Here is a 15,207-nt window from a genome sequence, read left to right as displayed (position 1 = left end):
AGACTTTGAAATAGTAGTGATTTGCTAGCTGCAACAAAGTACAATTTTAGCGGACTACCGGACTCAGCTTCTTACTTTGCGCACACTTTGCCACATAGTAGCAAGGTAGGTAGATCATTGAGTTTTCTGGAGGCGACGGTAACATACGTCAACAGGGCGGTAAGCATGCCAACAGTTGCATGCAGAAGACATGAGTTATGCAAGTCCTTACTCACATTCCCTCGTCAACTAAGTACGCGAACACTAGGCATCGCTCGCGATAATCGTACGTCGCTGACATCCACTCAGATACCTAGAAGACCAGTTCACCATTGACTACCTTCTTGATCGTATCCTCGACAACATCCACCGCGTTATACCTCTCGTATTCCTTCTTGATAGTATCGAGCCTCTGCCTATTTCTCGTCAGCTCCGTGTCCGTCACTCAGTCTCACAACACTGATAGGTAAGAAACAACGTACTTGTATGTGGCGTTGCCCATAATCTTGTCGAAACTCTCCGTCAGCAATCCCGGCGTTACTTGCGGTAAAGCATGATAGATACCAAAGCCCCTGTAGTTGATCAGGGTGCCTGTATGCAGTTTGTCTTGTCCGTTACCCGAGACGATCATAGGTACACCTGCGCGAAGCGATTGTTGAATGGTGCCGTATCCGCCGTTCGTGACCAAAACGTCTACCTGCTTCAGTGTCAGCAAACACATATGCACCTGCAACACTGAGTATACGTACATCCGGCAGCGCCAAATCCAAAGGAATAAACTTCGCCACCCTCGCATTCGCCGGTATGGCGAAATCCAACATTTCCACATCAGACGTAACCAACGTAGCAACCACAAAAACATCCTCCCTCCCTCCAAACGCTTCCAAAGCCGGTTTGATAAGCGCACTAGTATCATATACCACACTACTAGAAGACACAGCCACAACAATCTTCCCCGCAGCCTTCGCTTCAAGCACATCGCCCCACCACCCAGGCAGACTATGTTCCGCAATACCCACCGCAACAGGCGCGCCCATAAAACGGAGATGCGGACGCCAATCACTACGTTCCCATTCGAAAGCCGGGATCCCGTATTGCAGATACACATCTGAAGCGCGCATCATCATATCGTACAAACTCGGCGTCGTTGTCGTAGCGCCCATTTCCAGTAGCAGAGCATCGACAGCCGCGTTAACAGGCGTATCAATCGGATGTTCCCTACGATGAGCTTGCTGGGCTTCGAAATGGATCTTCTGGCTCTCTGAACTGGTATCTGGGTACTTCCCTGAGCGGAAAGGGAAGGTATCGTTGCTGGCTGCTGCATACGGAGCTAAACCTATAGCGATGGACGCATCAGGCCGGATACCAGGCGCCCCATGTATAACAGGTGCAAGGCCGCCGTACGTGCAGTCGAAGATAAATACCATCTTCTCCTCCTCTCCGTACTGATCGCGAAACTCCCGGAACGTGCGTTGCAGCGTGCGGTATTGCGCCGGAATCGTCTTGATAAAAATATTCTTAAAAGCAAAAACTTCCTGTTCATCACCCTGCAGACTAATAAACTGGCCTAGGTCTTCTCCAGACATGATTTGCGCGCCTTGGCCTTCGATGCCGATGTAGGTTGCCCCAATTGATTCGATGTAGTCTTGAAACTCGGGACCGGAGATGAAGTAAACGGGGTAGCCGCGGGAGATGAGGCCTTGGGTTATTGTAGTGATTTTTTCCATGTGGCTGAAGGCCGGGGTTGCGGCCATGATGATGGGGGGTTTGGTGGGTAAGGGCTGCTGGCTGAGGATTTGGGTGGCTTGGTTGAAGAGGGAGGTGAGGTTGCCTAGTTGGAAGTAGAGGACTGTGAAGAGTAGGGGCGCCAGGCCTGCGACGTAGAGGGATCTTTGAGGCATGGTGTTTCTATTGGGAGATCGATCTCAACTTCTTCGAGCACAGAGAAGTCGGGCATGACGATTGAGCTACTTCTCCATGCTTTTGTACGCCTCCATCACCCCTCCTGCAACTTACGCCCAGGAGGTAGACACGCCGCGCTGGCATTCAGGCCTCCCACAACGTACTTGGCCTACTCCAGCTTCTCATTCAGCGGGGACGAATTCAAGCCATTCGCAGCAACTACTGCATCTTAGATCAAGCCTCGTCCCCTCTTGTGAGCGTAAACTTATTGTCGCGTCATTCAAAGCCAATGAGTAAACACGGAAAGAGATCATCATCGGTGGCCGTATCAGTACTCGTGGTAGTGCTTACATCGCTTGTTGCACGGCGCGTATACTCGTTTGCCTATCCGGGTGTAAGGCTAGAATAAGTCGCGATAGCCGCTCAGAATAGTTCGTGTGTATTCAGCATGGTGCATAAAGTATCTGAGTGGCTTGCAAACCTCCAACTGAACGGCACGGCCATGTATGATGACGTCATCGTTTCCCTGCACATGAAAGCTATCATCGCAGCGAACCTCAGTGTTACGCCAAATGTGTATTTACATGATTGATCCTGGATAATTTTGAACTTATTTGAATTTGAGAGGCTATGCAAATCCCACCCATCTACAAACTCGCCCTCTCACCCCCCAGTTTCTTCCCTGTAACCCCCGAGAACCACGCATCCAACGCTTCACACGTGCCCTTGCCTTCCGCCAGCTTGACAACGACACCAACATAGCCGTCCGGCCGTACAACGACAACACCACCTGTCTCCTCATCAAGACCCATCTTCGCATGCGCCGCAGCCTTTGCATCAGGAACCCTCTGGTCCCAGACATCATCGGCATAAACGTGATCGGCGTAGCGGCTGAAAGGCTGAGGTAATTGCTCATCGATGTGAATACTTGAACGGGGCGCTGAAAAGACGAGGGCCAGGGAAAGGAAATCGGTGTGCGGGTTATGACGTTCGTGGTACCGGTCTTTCTCCTTTATATCGCGGTGGAGGAAGGTGCTGAAGAACGATGTAGGAGATGACATCTGCGTCGCCAGATCTCTAAGTGCTGTTGCGCTCTTGTCCAGGCTACCACCAAATATGAACATGCGGTAGGAGCCGTTCATGGGGATTTCTTGTTCGAGATGTACGACGTTGGCGTCTACGACTCGTGTGACGGTTGCGGGTGTCATGATTCTTCCTGTCCGTTGGCTTGTACCGTTCTGGTAGGAGAGAATGAGGGGGTGCTGGGCGGAGTGTTCGGGGCCCCAGTTTATCATGTTGGGTTTGTAGGCTACGCCGTATCCGCTGGTGAACTCGCAGCTGGCTTTGAACGTCTTGATGAATTCGTTGTCTTCCGAGGCTTCTTTTGCGGATGCGCCGGCGACTTCGCCGGCTGAGGGTATCCGCGCGGAGAACAGCTTTGCGTAGCGAGCGTCGAAGTCGAGGAGCGTTTCGGCGATGAGTTTACGTTCGGATTCGTATGTCGAGAGAAGGGATCGGGGTGCCCAGCCACTCTCCACATGGTGGATCTTCCATGCAATATTTACTGCGTCCAAAAACGCTGTGTTCATGCCCTGACCAGCCTTGGGGCTATGTGTGTGGCATGCATCGCCACCCATGAAGACGCGCTCGTCGAGTGTGTAGCGTTCCGCGATACCTTGGCCGATCGGGTAGACTGAGTACCATTCTACGCGGTCCCAAGAGATGGTGTACGGTTCGAAGATCTTTTTGGCACGCGCCTGAACATCTTCTGCAGTGGCGGATTTCCGCGGGTCCCAGTCTTTGTCCGTGGAAGATGCGACTTGGATGTACAAGCGAACCATGTTGTTCTCGCGTGGGATGATCATAATGGAGCCGTTGTCGGAGTGGATTGTGCATTTCATCTATGTCACTGTTAGTACCCACAGGAGCAAAGAACATGGGGATACATACCTTGATGTCGGGGAAGTTCGTCCTGACAACTCCATCCATGACACCCCAAACATGCGCAATAGGATCCTTATAGATCATCTTGACACCCAGCTGATCCCGCACAAAACTCCTCGCTCCCTCTCCGCTAAACAGGTACTTCGCGCGTACAGTCTCCTCATGGGTGCCATCGACATGCGCCAGGTTGACCTCAACAGGATAAGTCTGATCCTTGCCATCGTTCTTGAAGCCCTTGATCGTCCAGGGTCTTTGGATCTGACCACCGTTCTTCTCGATATCGCCAATAAACGTCCTCTCGATCATACCCTGGTGAAGAAGCGTAGTAAACGGGTACCGCGCATCGATGAACTTGGGACAACTAGCCCAAGTCCCCGTCCTGTGAATACCCTTTTGCGCTGGATCCCAAAAAGCCACCTCATAAACCTTTGCAGGTTCGTATTCCATAATCTTGCGCTTCAGGCCCATGTTGCGTAGGAGATCGAGAGAACGCGGCTGGATTCCGTCTGCGCGTCCAGTGGCGGTCGGCTCCGGTCGATTGTCGATGTGCTTGATCTTGTAGCCCCATCTCGCAAGACATGTTGACAGACAGAGACCAACGGGTCCCGCGCCCACGATAACGATATCGTAGTTTTCCACCGCCATTGCTATTCTTTCAAGCCAGATCCAACGAAGAGTCTCTCAAGCAGATGAAGACGTAACGGGAACGATCCGGGAATACGGATGAAGCCCCACACTCAATGATCAAAGTAAGTAATCTCTTCGCTCTCAGCTACACCGAAATGCTCAATGCAGGCGACAGGGCGTAAAGAAAGAGGCGCAAAGGATGTAAAAAAGGGTATAAAGTATATTAACTCGAACAGTAACCGACGATCCCAGTGACCGGCACCTGCTCTTTAAGAATCAGTAAACGACGCCATCAAACCACGGACCAAGGCTAGCCTCGGCCGCGTCTTCGTCATGGCAAGACAACTCGGGAGTGCGTAGTGCGCGCCGGCACACGACTTCGGATGCGCGAGAGAGGGAACCAGGGCCTGGGGACCTGGGTACGTGGGTCGCCGCGTGCGCCGAATGGGCATGCCGTCATGTTGCGGGGAGTCTGACTACGCGTTGGCGGAACTGATGCGCGGCATTTTGAGCGCCAAGACACATCTTGCACTTTGCCTTTTGGAGGGCTAGTCTGGTTGCATGCAGGTTAGGTGACGCGCAGCCGCGATCTGGGCGAGGCAGGCGAACATGGCATGGAGCATCGTGAAGTGGAGTGTTTCGGCCGCTTACATTTACCGCTTCTTCTTCCCTTGATGTTCGGTGTGTGAGTAGGATTCTTCTTTGCTTTTTGACTTCGTACGAGGGTGTGTGTACTGCCAATGAGAGGGGTGGTAATAGGGCCGAAGCTTGTCGTTGAGATGATGATAAGGCTGCACGTGTAAGTAAGACTACGCTTGCGAGTACCGAGTGTGCTTCCCGTGGAGTTTCCATCGAGGATGTTGCCGCAGAATGTCATAGCTTCAGTAGGAGCTTTGCTGCTAGTGAATGAGCACGATCTAAATTTCGCCGTGACGGTCTCGAAATCCTCCGTCTTGACTCTGAAATGTACCGTGCAGATGTTGAAATTGGCCGTGGTGATATGTATCGTGATTGACGAAACGTTCTGGGTGTAAGAAAGCTCACATCATGTAGATCATCATAATCTTTGCGACCCAAGGCATCTTACGCCAGCTTGTTTCGATATCGGCATTCACGCTTGACCTCGTTGACATTCATCTCACTTTCAATCAGACGCACCCATTAAGTACCACAATAATGCGAGTCCGTAGAGCAACTTGCCCCGGTGAATGTACTTCTGTATTCGTACAATCATGTATGATACCAATAATATATACCAGAACCCAGACGCCAGCGCCGTTCACACAAAGCCGACTAAGCTTTGCGTATAATGTTCGGGACATGCCGCATGAACGCTGAAGCCCAGACACGGCCAAACATGCTGATGATGCAAAAAAGACTGCATCAAGTCAATCTGTCGCCTCCACATACTTCCATCGAAGCCAGGTCCCGGTAATGCCCCGCAAGCTTTTGCAGCATTGTGTGGCAACCGGCGAGGTTTTCCCGCTTCATCTCCCCCTGTGGTGTTCGATCCAAAGTAGATGGATATCCTCAAGATACTGTCATGTTGCCGAGTGCGACTGCCATTCGCTCCTCTTCCTTTCGCGCTCTCGCTGCCTCGGTTTCCTTCCTCATGGTCTCCAAGTTCCACTCATCGCCACCCTCATCATCACTATCCGCATCGCTGTCTTGTGCCCAGTCACCCTTCTCGAACATAGCCCTACCAGTGGCATCCTTCATCTTCTTGGCCTCCTCCTCAGCCTGCTTCTTGTCGATACGCTCCTTCTTCCACTTGGCAAATGTTTCAGGCGTGACAGGTGTGAGCTTGCCGGTAAGCTTGTGTCGTTCAGATTCAAGGAAGTCTTCGAGGGTGAGGGTGTTGAGTGGTGAGTTGGCCATTAGGGCCTTTTCGGCGGCGCGTTGTTCCCTAGTCTTGATAACGAATCTGAAGGACATGTTAGTTTCGATTCCCAGATGTGCTCATTCTGTATGGCGATAATGAATTGAGAATACGTACCCAGGTGGTAGAGAGTGCTTGTACATGCACTTGTCGCCTTAGATACAGGTCAGCGCGCGCCTCACATGCATTTCGTTGTCGAAACTCACCTCCGTTCGGGCATGTCCAGAACCAACCATACTTCTGATCCTCGATAGCCTGAACAAAGTACTTGCACACTTTGTCTGTTGTGGTCTTTGGGTTGCCGTGCTTGCTGAGAACGACCTGTCGCAGCTTTTCCTCGTCCCAATCGTCCATGTTATCCTTCTTCCGTCGCTCCTCTTCCTCTTCCTTTTCTTGGTCTCTGTTATCGGTGTATAAACTCCTCTTCTCTGTTTTGCGCTCGATGGCCAGGTCATGGCTGAACTTGCACTTCTTGCCCTTTTCGCAGTTTCCCTTCTTGTAGAACTGGCATAGTACGGTCTTAGGGTCGGTACCAAAAGGTACTTTCTGGACCTGCACTGGTTTGAAGAGCTCGGCGGTCTCTTTGCGGGCTTGTTCTGCCGCCGCCTTGTCTTTCTCGCGTTGGGCTTTCTCAGCGGCCTTGCGCTTTTCGTCGGGTGTGCCACCTGATGCGGTGGTGGCTTTGAGTTGCGCAATCTGCTTCTGGGCGGCTCCTCCCTTCTTATTTTTCATACCAAAGGTCTTGTCTACGGCGACCTTCTTCACCTTGGGCTGCTCGCCCTTGCCTTTGGGTGGCATCTTGGCTTATTGTGTACGGGCGTTGAAGTGACAGTGGGGTGGGTGGATTGGGATATTCCAAGGATCCGGGCGCCCTGGAGAGTCGAAAATTCGGTGCCTGGCGGGGGATATGGGACCTGGGTCGTGTGTGTCAAAGTGAGAATGACGCTGTGTGGGGTGGAATTTCGAGTGGCGGAGCATCTGGCGCTAGAGCCAGCCCTACCTTCGCCGACATTCCCGAAGCTTCAAGGTGGCCTTCACATGAACCCCAAGAGTCAATCGCTGCGCATCCAATACTGTCGCGACATTCCCGGCTCTCGAATTGTTCTGTCGCATCTAGCTTCCGTAAGCTCTTGGCATCTTCGTCTCGTCCATTGTGTTTACTAACAACTCCGCAGCGCCCTTGACGCCTTACACCTGTCACCCAGCTACACTTGACGCGCGGTCGCACCCAAGATGATTACCGACAGCCAACTCTACTCGCTCGCCATCTTCCTCGGAAGCGCTGCCATGCTGCTCATCGTCCTATACCATTTCCTCGAGGTCAATTCCGACGATCACAAAGTTGAGGAGAAGCCCAAGGCCGCGTCAGGCAAGGTCAAGGCATGAGTTGCGCGGTGCATGCGTGGGAGAGGGTCACAACAAGGAAAGAGGCTGGAGGGAGGACAAAGGATACCACTTGCAGGTCGGCGACTTTTATCAAATGGGGGCATGGAGTTCTGGCGTATCAATATAGCGGTTTGGCCGCTGATGGATTTAACATAGTTCAATAGGCTATGGCTTACGCATGGAGACATGCTTCGGTTTCCTTCTACTGCGCACCCATAAAGACTCCCAATGCGCCTTGTCCTCGCTATGGGTATACGCGTACTTATACAAAACTATCAAATCTGAAGTTATTCACAGTCCTCAATCCTCGGCATCTACCAGCTCCTCCTCTTCCTCGTCGCCTTCGATGAAACCCCTTCGACGCTTCTCGTTGGCAAGCGTTACGCCTCCACGATCCATACCGGGTCCACCAATGCGCTTCTTGAGCGACACAAGTCTTTCATGCGCATCGCGGGCTTCTTCTTCCGCTGAACGCTTGGGCGGACGTCCGCGACCGCGACCTTGGCCAACAGGTGCCTGTGGTGACATGCTCAGTGCTTCTATTCGCTCGGGCTCGACTGTGATACGTGGTGTGACTTGACGTCCCTGCGCATCGCTGAGATATGCCTCAGAATCATGCGAGTCTATGAATGAGAGCGTTAGATCATTTCTCTCCAAGTGTTCAACGACAATCTAAGCCCATAAATTATCTTCCTTACCAGAGAGACCCCCAGTCGGCCCATCACCAAGCTGCCATGACAGAGGACTGATATGGGCTTCGTGTATGTGATTGCGCCAGTTGCTCTCTAGATCGAAGGAATGAGGCTGATGACGCTCGATGCTCATATTCGTCATAGGGTCGTAGTTGGTGACTTCTTTTCCGCAATCATCCCACAAGCATTCCAGAGTCTCCTTGCGATGCACCTTGTATATATGCTTTTGAAGTGTCTCTAGATTGTGCAGATCCGCCTGACAGTTCTGCCACTTGCACTTATACGATCGGTACTGCGGGATATGGTTTGCAACACTCGGCGACCGGGAACTGATACGGATGGGCTCGTTGCGCAATGAGCTTGGTTGCGGCGGCTGGTGCTTGAGAGGACCTGTGTGACCGTTCAGAGCCGGACGAGACTGCGCAGCCGGAGATCCATGGATTGCCTTCCTCCACCCAATTGGGCGGCCCTTCTTCTTCGGCAGTGGCTTGCCATCAGGCCCATACTCCGTAGCGGAGCGGAATGCTTGATATCCAACACCAGCAGCACCGGAAGTAGGGCGTGGGGCACTTTGGCTCATAGAAACGGGGATGCTCGGACGTTTGGGTGTCGCTGGACCTGGACCCGCACCGTTGGGGAGGGAGTGTCGAGGAGGGCGACCGCGGCGCTTCTGCTTAAACGGATTGATGGCTTCGGGTAGAGCTTGGACCTTCTGAGCCCCACCTTCACCAATCGCACTGGGCGGAGCGCGGACACGACGCGCTTCATCGTCGTCGGAATCGTCTTCCTCATCGTCTGCATCCTCAGTCAAGGCTTGAACGCCGTCTTTGAAATACCCTGGAGGAGGTCGTCCTGGATCAATCAAGTTCCACCTGATTGTACTAAGATCCGATTCCCAGGTTATCTGTGGTAATGTGGTCCTCAGCCCATCTAGATGTTGGTTCAGATTGCGCTCAGACGGATGGCGTCCACAAGCGAGGAGTACATCCCTTGCGATCGTGGCAGGGTTGTATGTGTTTCGACGGAGAGCATTCTTCTTCTCAAGTGGTTCAACATAGACCTGGTACCGGAGTTCGTTAGGCGGCGGATGAACTGGCGGCGGCGCAGATGCTTGTGGCTGATATGAAGGAGTGTTTGCAATGGGGAAGTTCGGGGTGGAAGGCTCTTCATCGACGGCCATGGCATCTTGATGCGAGTATGATGCGTAAGGGTCTGCATTCATTCTCTTGCGCGGCGGACCCATGTCTTCCTCTTCTGAAAGTTGAGACAAATCGATGAGATCGCTCAGATTGCGTTTGCGAGCAGCCTCTTCCTTGTTTGCTGGCTTTCTCAGCTCGGGCTTGATTGGCACCATCTCGGCGACGGGTGCAGGCGCAGGTGCAGGTGCGGGCGACGCGCTCCCTGGGAATGACGGGTAAGAGCTTCCGTTCGCTGGTGAGGCAGTTGCTGGTGTGTATTGAGGGGTCGGCGCAACGGGGGTCGCGACTTCCTTTCTCATGACGGCAGGCGGCACTGGCGGTTTTTGAACTGGAACTGGCGCCGCCTGCACTGCCTTGCGAGATGCAGAATTCACGTCTGGTACTGCTGTGAGTAGGCTCTTAGCGAACACGGCGCGATCTAGCTTCAGGCCCATTTGCTCCAGTTGTTCGCACAACTCGATGTAGGAAGGGTTGCTGTTGAGTAGGCCCAATATCTGGCTGGGTTCAACTTTGCGAACGTCATTTTGGGCGTTGAGATATGCTGCTGCTGCGCTCGCCAAATGTGCCTTCTTCTCGGGTGGCCAGTGAGTGTTACCTGTGGGTCGAGTAGGGGTCGGCTGTGCTTGTCTGGCGGGAACAGCTTGGGGTACGGCAGGCGTAGCTGGCTTCGCTGCTGGTTTGGGTGCCGCCTTCTTCTTCGAGTTCGTCGCTTGGGGAGTGACGTTTTGAGCAGCCTGTGCGGGTTGCGGGGTGGCAGACTGAGGAGCGGGTTTGTTCTGCGCAGTCGGAGACTTGGGCGCTTTCGCTCTGCGTTCTTCTTCCCAGATTCGAGCTAGGAGTGCCGGGTCTTTGCTGTTTAGCTCTCTCATCTTAGCCATCATGGCTCGGATCTCGCTCTCTAGTGCTTCAGCAGGGCCGTCGGCACTAGATGCTGCAGAAGCTGCTTCCGTCGCATTCGCTTGCTGTTTTTGCGCCTTCTTCGCTCTTGGCTTGGGTTGTGACGCGCGCAACCTAGCCTCCTCTTCCTCTTGTTGTTTGCGTTCCTCTTCCCTCTTTTGCTCCTCTAATTTGCGCGTCTCCTCGGCTATCCTCTCTTCTTCTGCGCGCGCTGCATCTAGAATCGCCTGCTGCGCCGCCTGCTTTCGCTGATATTCTGGCCATGGATCGTAAACTGCCATGGGGTCTACAGTGGTGGTGCCCTGCGCACTGTATGTGTCCGCCATACTGGTGGCCGGTGCCGGTGGTGGCGGCACGATCGCAGAAGGCATTTGCGCGTTGCCGTAGTTGTAGGCCGTTGACGATGTGGCGTTCTGAGAGTTACGCGAGGCTTCAGCAGCAACGCTAGGGAGCTGTCGAGCATTGTAATCGCCATACTGCTGGTTCGCCGTAGTGGACATACTTGCGCTGCGTGAGTTGCTAACAGGCGCATTGTTGTACTGAGGCTGGGCTGGACTGGCGGAGCGCTGTTGCTGCTGGGTGTACATCGCTTGGGTTCTCTGAGTCTGGGAAGGGTACCCTGCCGTCACCGCCGGTGATGGCAAGCCTCGACTCGCTGGCTGCGCGCGATTGTTGTTGACGCTCCGTGGACGCGCTTGCGCTTGTCCGTAGCCTGCGTGGGGTTGTTGCGCCTGTACTTGGGGCGAATGCGAATTGCCGGCGGCGTAGCGACCGGAGTGCGAAGAGGCGGCCGTATTCGTTGCGGTGAAGCCCGCTTGGGTATTCGTCGGCGCGGGATTATTCGTATACGATGTCGAGCTGCTCATATTCCGCAAAACCTCGGCAGCGCCTCTGGTTGTCTCTCGTGTCCCGCCATAGTTGTTGCTACTCCATGAGTTATCTTGCACCGTTCCATATCCACTGTTTTGGTTCGCGTACGATTGCGGCTGGTAGGAGACGTAGTCTTGCGCTTGTGTCGTCGGCGGCTGCTGATACTGGCGGGATGGTTGCGCGGCGCTGTTCGCAGCGGGTGCAGTCTGGTATGCCGAATACTGTTGCGCCGAACTTTGTTGATACGGGTAGCTATAAGGGTTGTAGTTGTTTGACGACATAGCAACGTATTCCTAAAAGTCTGCAAGCCCTTGCGAAGCCACTATATAGGGAAGATTCGGTCGCTGCATGTGGACCGTGGTTCGCGTGAAGGGGCTCGGGTAGGCGTGAGCGGGGGTTCGGGTGGGTGTAGATGCAATATTAATACCGCACTCGGGAATGGTCCGTATCGAGGCTGCACCTTGGCGCAAGGTATGCGCTGGTCGAGAGGGCAGACTGACTGCGACGCGTGTTGGAAGTGCGCGACGGCTCGGCGATGCGCTCTATGATGCAGACGCGACTTGCAGCGCCGGACTGTTCGGCGCGGAGAAACCATCTCTCCGACCGCGCTAGCGAAGCGAAGCGGCCCTAGCAGAGGCACATCTCGCAACACCAATTTTGTGATCGCGACACGAACTTTGTCTACTAACCCGACAACCGCCAATCCCACAGCAAAAATGACCAAGGTTAACGCAATGGTCGCGAGCTCTCGACGCAAGTCCCGAAAGGCGCACTTCAGTGCGCCGAGTAGTGTGCGTCGGGTCATCATGAGCGTATGAAGAGACTTGGAACATTGCATGGGACATGTTCTAACAACCTTCAGGCGCCTTTGAGTAAGGAGCTCCGCGAGAAGCACGGAGTGCGCAGCATTCCCGTCCGCAAGGATGTAAGTATCCAGATCTTCTCCCCCAGTTTCGTCGTATGCTGACTTTTCCTAGGACGAGGTCATGGTCGTCCGCGGCTCCAACAAGGGACGTGAGGGCAAGATCTCCTCCGTCTACCGCCTCAAGTACTGCCTCCACGTCAACGGCAGTGCGTAGCCCTCTATTCCCACTCGCCAGCAGATATACTAATTCACAACACAGTTGTTCGCGAGAAGAGCAACGGCCAGTCCGTCCCCATCCCCATCGCTGCCTCCAAGGTCGTCGTCACCAAGCTCAAGCTCGACAAGGACCGTGAGCAAATCCTGGAGCGCAAGTCCGCCGGTCGCGAGGAGAAGAAGAAGCAGAGGGAGCAGCAATAAGCGTATCGTCCCTTTCTATTGACGATACACTATGGCTATGAGGGACATCGACACGAGCATCCCCGTCCCTAGAGGATGAAATGCATATCATGGGTTCACGGTTTGGGCATGCGACACGCGCATGGAAAAGCAGGGCGTTATACCGGCTTCTAGCTCGAACAATGGACTTGCCATCATGCGGCCCCGTCGAAGTTTTCTGTTCGAAATGATACCACGATGGAATGGAGTTTGGCAACGAATGAGATTTGTTACTCCAGCCGTCGCAGTGACACTCTACGTGAAGTTTGACACGAACGCTAGTATATCTACTCCCCAACCGAACCTGATGGTTGACGTGAGTTATACGACTAGCGGAGAAGAACGCCAGACGACAGCAGTCGTTGCTCGCATGCAGACCATCTTTGAGATTTCCCCATGACGGAGATGGTTTGACGCTGAGACACATTCCTTCAACTATACACATAGCTTGTGTATGTTAGTATGACTACAGTGTCAACTGTAAACTTTGAATGAAACCACAGCCATGTTTGACCAGTGCAGCGTACCGCTCAATTGCACACATTCAGACCTCTCATGATCTCCTGTGTAGCTACGACTACGGGCTTAGCATCTTAGAGATCCCCATCCCTGGTTCTCGGAGTTCATCAATTCTCGCATCACACTTACCAATTCGTTCCATAGTGACCCGGTAGAAGTCGTTAAGTAGCAATACAATTTATCTGCCTCGACTCCGCAGTACCCACACCTCTATCGCATCTTCTTTGCAGAGCTCAACACATCTTATCTCCACCGTGACATCTCCACTGGTTCCTTCATGCGTCGACCTACAAGCTTAGTGTTCCGAAAAAAAAAAACATATGGTGGCGTTCGTCACATTTTGCTCGTACATGTAAACTGCTGTTTCGGCTACTGCACATCGCCACAACTATGGTGTACCTACTGCACATGGAAGCAAAAGCTGCCCAACGCCAACGATAACTAATCGATAAGATACTACGGGACTCTATGTTTGGGTTTGTGTACTACTGTAAGAGGTGCTGGCAAATCGGATGTCGTCTGGCGAGTGCCAGATCTCGTGCTAATGGAGGCTGAGGGCTAGATGCAGATAGTGGATCTGTCGCTCGGGTAGGCGGCGGGTGAGTTATAGAAGGTAGAGCTCGTTTTAAGCGATAGATGGGTTTGTTATCCTTGGTCAGTGAGTCGTGTTCTCGTGGTGTGGGTGTTTGGTGATTTTTTACATGAATTGCGTACGTGGGCAATTGAGCAATTATGACAAACTCAAGAAGATCATCTTCGAGACGGCCATATCACCTAACATATGTGCAATGTTTGTTCATGGGATCCCGTGATTGGATACGGAGACTGCATACACGATACGACTGACCTCGGGATGTTCGTATCGATAATGATGTTGCCTGCGCTGGAGATCTTGATGCTTCATCTCGTGTTCTATATCCGGACACGAACACTATTGGAAGTATTTTGTTCTTGTATGCAACGCACACCGAACATGTTCTACCTCGCTATTCAAGACCCTCCCGAGCTCTGCTTTTTGCATCATCCTTGCTATCAGTAAAGATAAGTGTAGATCAGGCGTCATGTGACATCAGCCTCCGCTGCGGTACGGTACGCGAATCTCACGACTCACGAATCTGACATAATGTCGATCTTATATCTCACTCATATGAATAGCAAAGATGTTTCAGGCGCAAGTACATGTACAGTGTAAGCGCGGCGTCTTCAAATAGCACGGCGTCAGATGCGTGTAAGTGCCGTGGGCGTAAAGTGGTAATACGGCACTTTGATCGCTTGCATGATTGATCGGTTGCGCATAGAGAGCGATTGTGATTACCGATATATGACGAGACCACTTCGCCATCGAGATATGGTAGATGCCTGCATACATGCTACAGTGTGTAATGACACCCGTTGGGAGAAAACGAGATGTGGCGGCGATGCCGGTTTCCCGCGACAGTTCATATGGAAAAAGCAACCGTCACTTAGCAATGAAACGCATCCGAGTATAGATCGAACGCTGCGGTCCGCTCCTTTGCTTCTTCCCTCCTCGGGTAACAACGTCTCGATGCTTTTTTGTATGGCCCGACATGATGGTTGTGACAGCTGCAAGTGCCGTTCACCTGCCGCTGGATCCAATCTCCAATGCATGGGCATCTGCGCACGCATGACACTGGATAGAGGGCTTCAATGCTCAGCCACGTGCTTCCCCAGACCCAAGGGCGCATGAAGAAACATGCTGGCTTAGTTGCGTGGCAAAGACTTAATTAGCAGGCATACCACTGCGAAACAGAGAGTCGCGAGTTGCCAGCGGAGGCTTTGTTTCGCATAGCGAACATGTGGGTAGGGACCAGCCGTCTTCTTCAAACGCTCCGAGCCGTAAAGTCTCTCCAAGCCCAAAACCTTGGGATGGGCTCACCACCAAAAAGTCTGGACAACTTGTCTCGGGGCTTAGCAACGTGGCAAAGCAAGATTGAAGATCCGAGAAGATCCGTCTCGAATTGCGTGACAGTTGGGGACCGGGATCGCCTTGTG

The 15,207-nt window shown here is 53.0% G+C and overlaps 6 protein-coding genes across 6 annotated transcripts; 2 read left to right on the top strand and 4 right to left on the bottom strand.

The window, feature by feature from the left end:
• Positions 1–292: 292 nt before the first annotated feature.
• On the bottom strand, positions 293–1,880 carry J4E87_008631 (uncharacterized protein; the record flags this gene model as incomplete). Its single annotated transcript, XM_049380218.1, has 3 exons — positions 293–395; positions 462–676; positions 729–1,880. 3 exons carry the CDS (start codon positions 1,878–1,880, stop codon positions 293–295), a joined length of 1,470 nt encoding a protein of 489 aa, XP_049229960.1.
• A 648-nt stretch (positions 1,881–2,528) lies between these two features.
• Positions 2,529–4,470, bottom strand: J4E87_008630 (uncharacterized protein; the record flags this gene model as incomplete). Its single annotated transcript, XM_049380217.1, has 2 exons — positions 2,529–3,782; positions 3,832–4,470. The coding sequence occupies 2 exons, from the start codon at positions 4,468–4,470 to the stop codon at positions 2,529–2,531; spliced, it is 1,893 nt and encodes a 630-aa protein (XP_049229959.1).
• Positions 4,471–5,982: 1,512 nt separating this feature from the next.
• J4E87_008629 (uncharacterized protein) lies at positions 5,983–7,129 on the bottom strand (the record flags this gene model as incomplete). The annotated part of the gene is made up of 3 exons (XM_049380216.1): positions 5,983–6,376; positions 6,449–6,485; positions 6,538–7,129. 3 exons carry the CDS (start codon positions 7,127–7,129, stop codon positions 5,983–5,985), a joined length of 1,023 nt encoding a protein of 340 aa, XP_049229958.1.
• Positions 7,130–7,369: 240 nt separating this feature from the next.
• J4E87_008628 (uncharacterized protein) lies at positions 7,370–7,717 on the top strand (the record flags this gene model as incomplete). The annotated part of the gene is made up of 2 exons (XM_049380215.1): positions 7,370–7,453; positions 7,565–7,717. 2 exons carry the CDS (start codon positions 7,370–7,372, stop codon positions 7,715–7,717), a joined length of 237 nt encoding a protein of 78 aa, XP_049229957.1.
• Positions 7,718–8,017: 300 nt separating this feature from the next.
• On the bottom strand, positions 8,018–11,656 carry J4E87_008627 (uncharacterized protein; the record flags this gene model as incomplete). Its single annotated transcript, XM_049380214.1, has 3 exons — positions 8,018–8,340; positions 8,416–11,627; positions 11,652–11,656. 3 exons carry the CDS (start codon positions 11,654–11,656, stop codon positions 8,018–8,020), a joined length of 3,540 nt encoding a protein of 1,179 aa, XP_049229956.1.
• A 435-nt stretch (positions 11,657–12,091) lies between these two features.
• On the top strand, positions 12,092–12,657 carry RPL26B (60S ribosomal protein L26B; the record flags this gene model as incomplete). Its single annotated transcript, XM_049380213.1, has 4 exons — positions 12,092–12,187; positions 12,238–12,300; positions 12,353–12,446; positions 12,500–12,657. The coding sequence occupies 4 exons, from the start codon at positions 12,092–12,094 to the stop codon at positions 12,655–12,657; spliced, it is 411 nt and encodes a 136-aa protein (XP_049229955.1).
• Between the last annotated feature and the right edge of the window lie 2,550 nt (positions 12,658–15,207).

Source organism: Alternaria ethzedia (genome assembly GCF_023757985.1).
Source record: "Alternaria ethzedia strain BMP 0044 chromosome Unknown scaffold_28, whole genome shotgun sequence".
NCBI classification, from domain to species: Eukaryota; Fungi; Ascomycota; class Dothideomycetes; order Pleosporales; family Pleosporaceae; genus Alternaria; species Alternaria ethzedia.
This window is presented reverse-complemented; position numbering and strand designations above follow the sequence as displayed.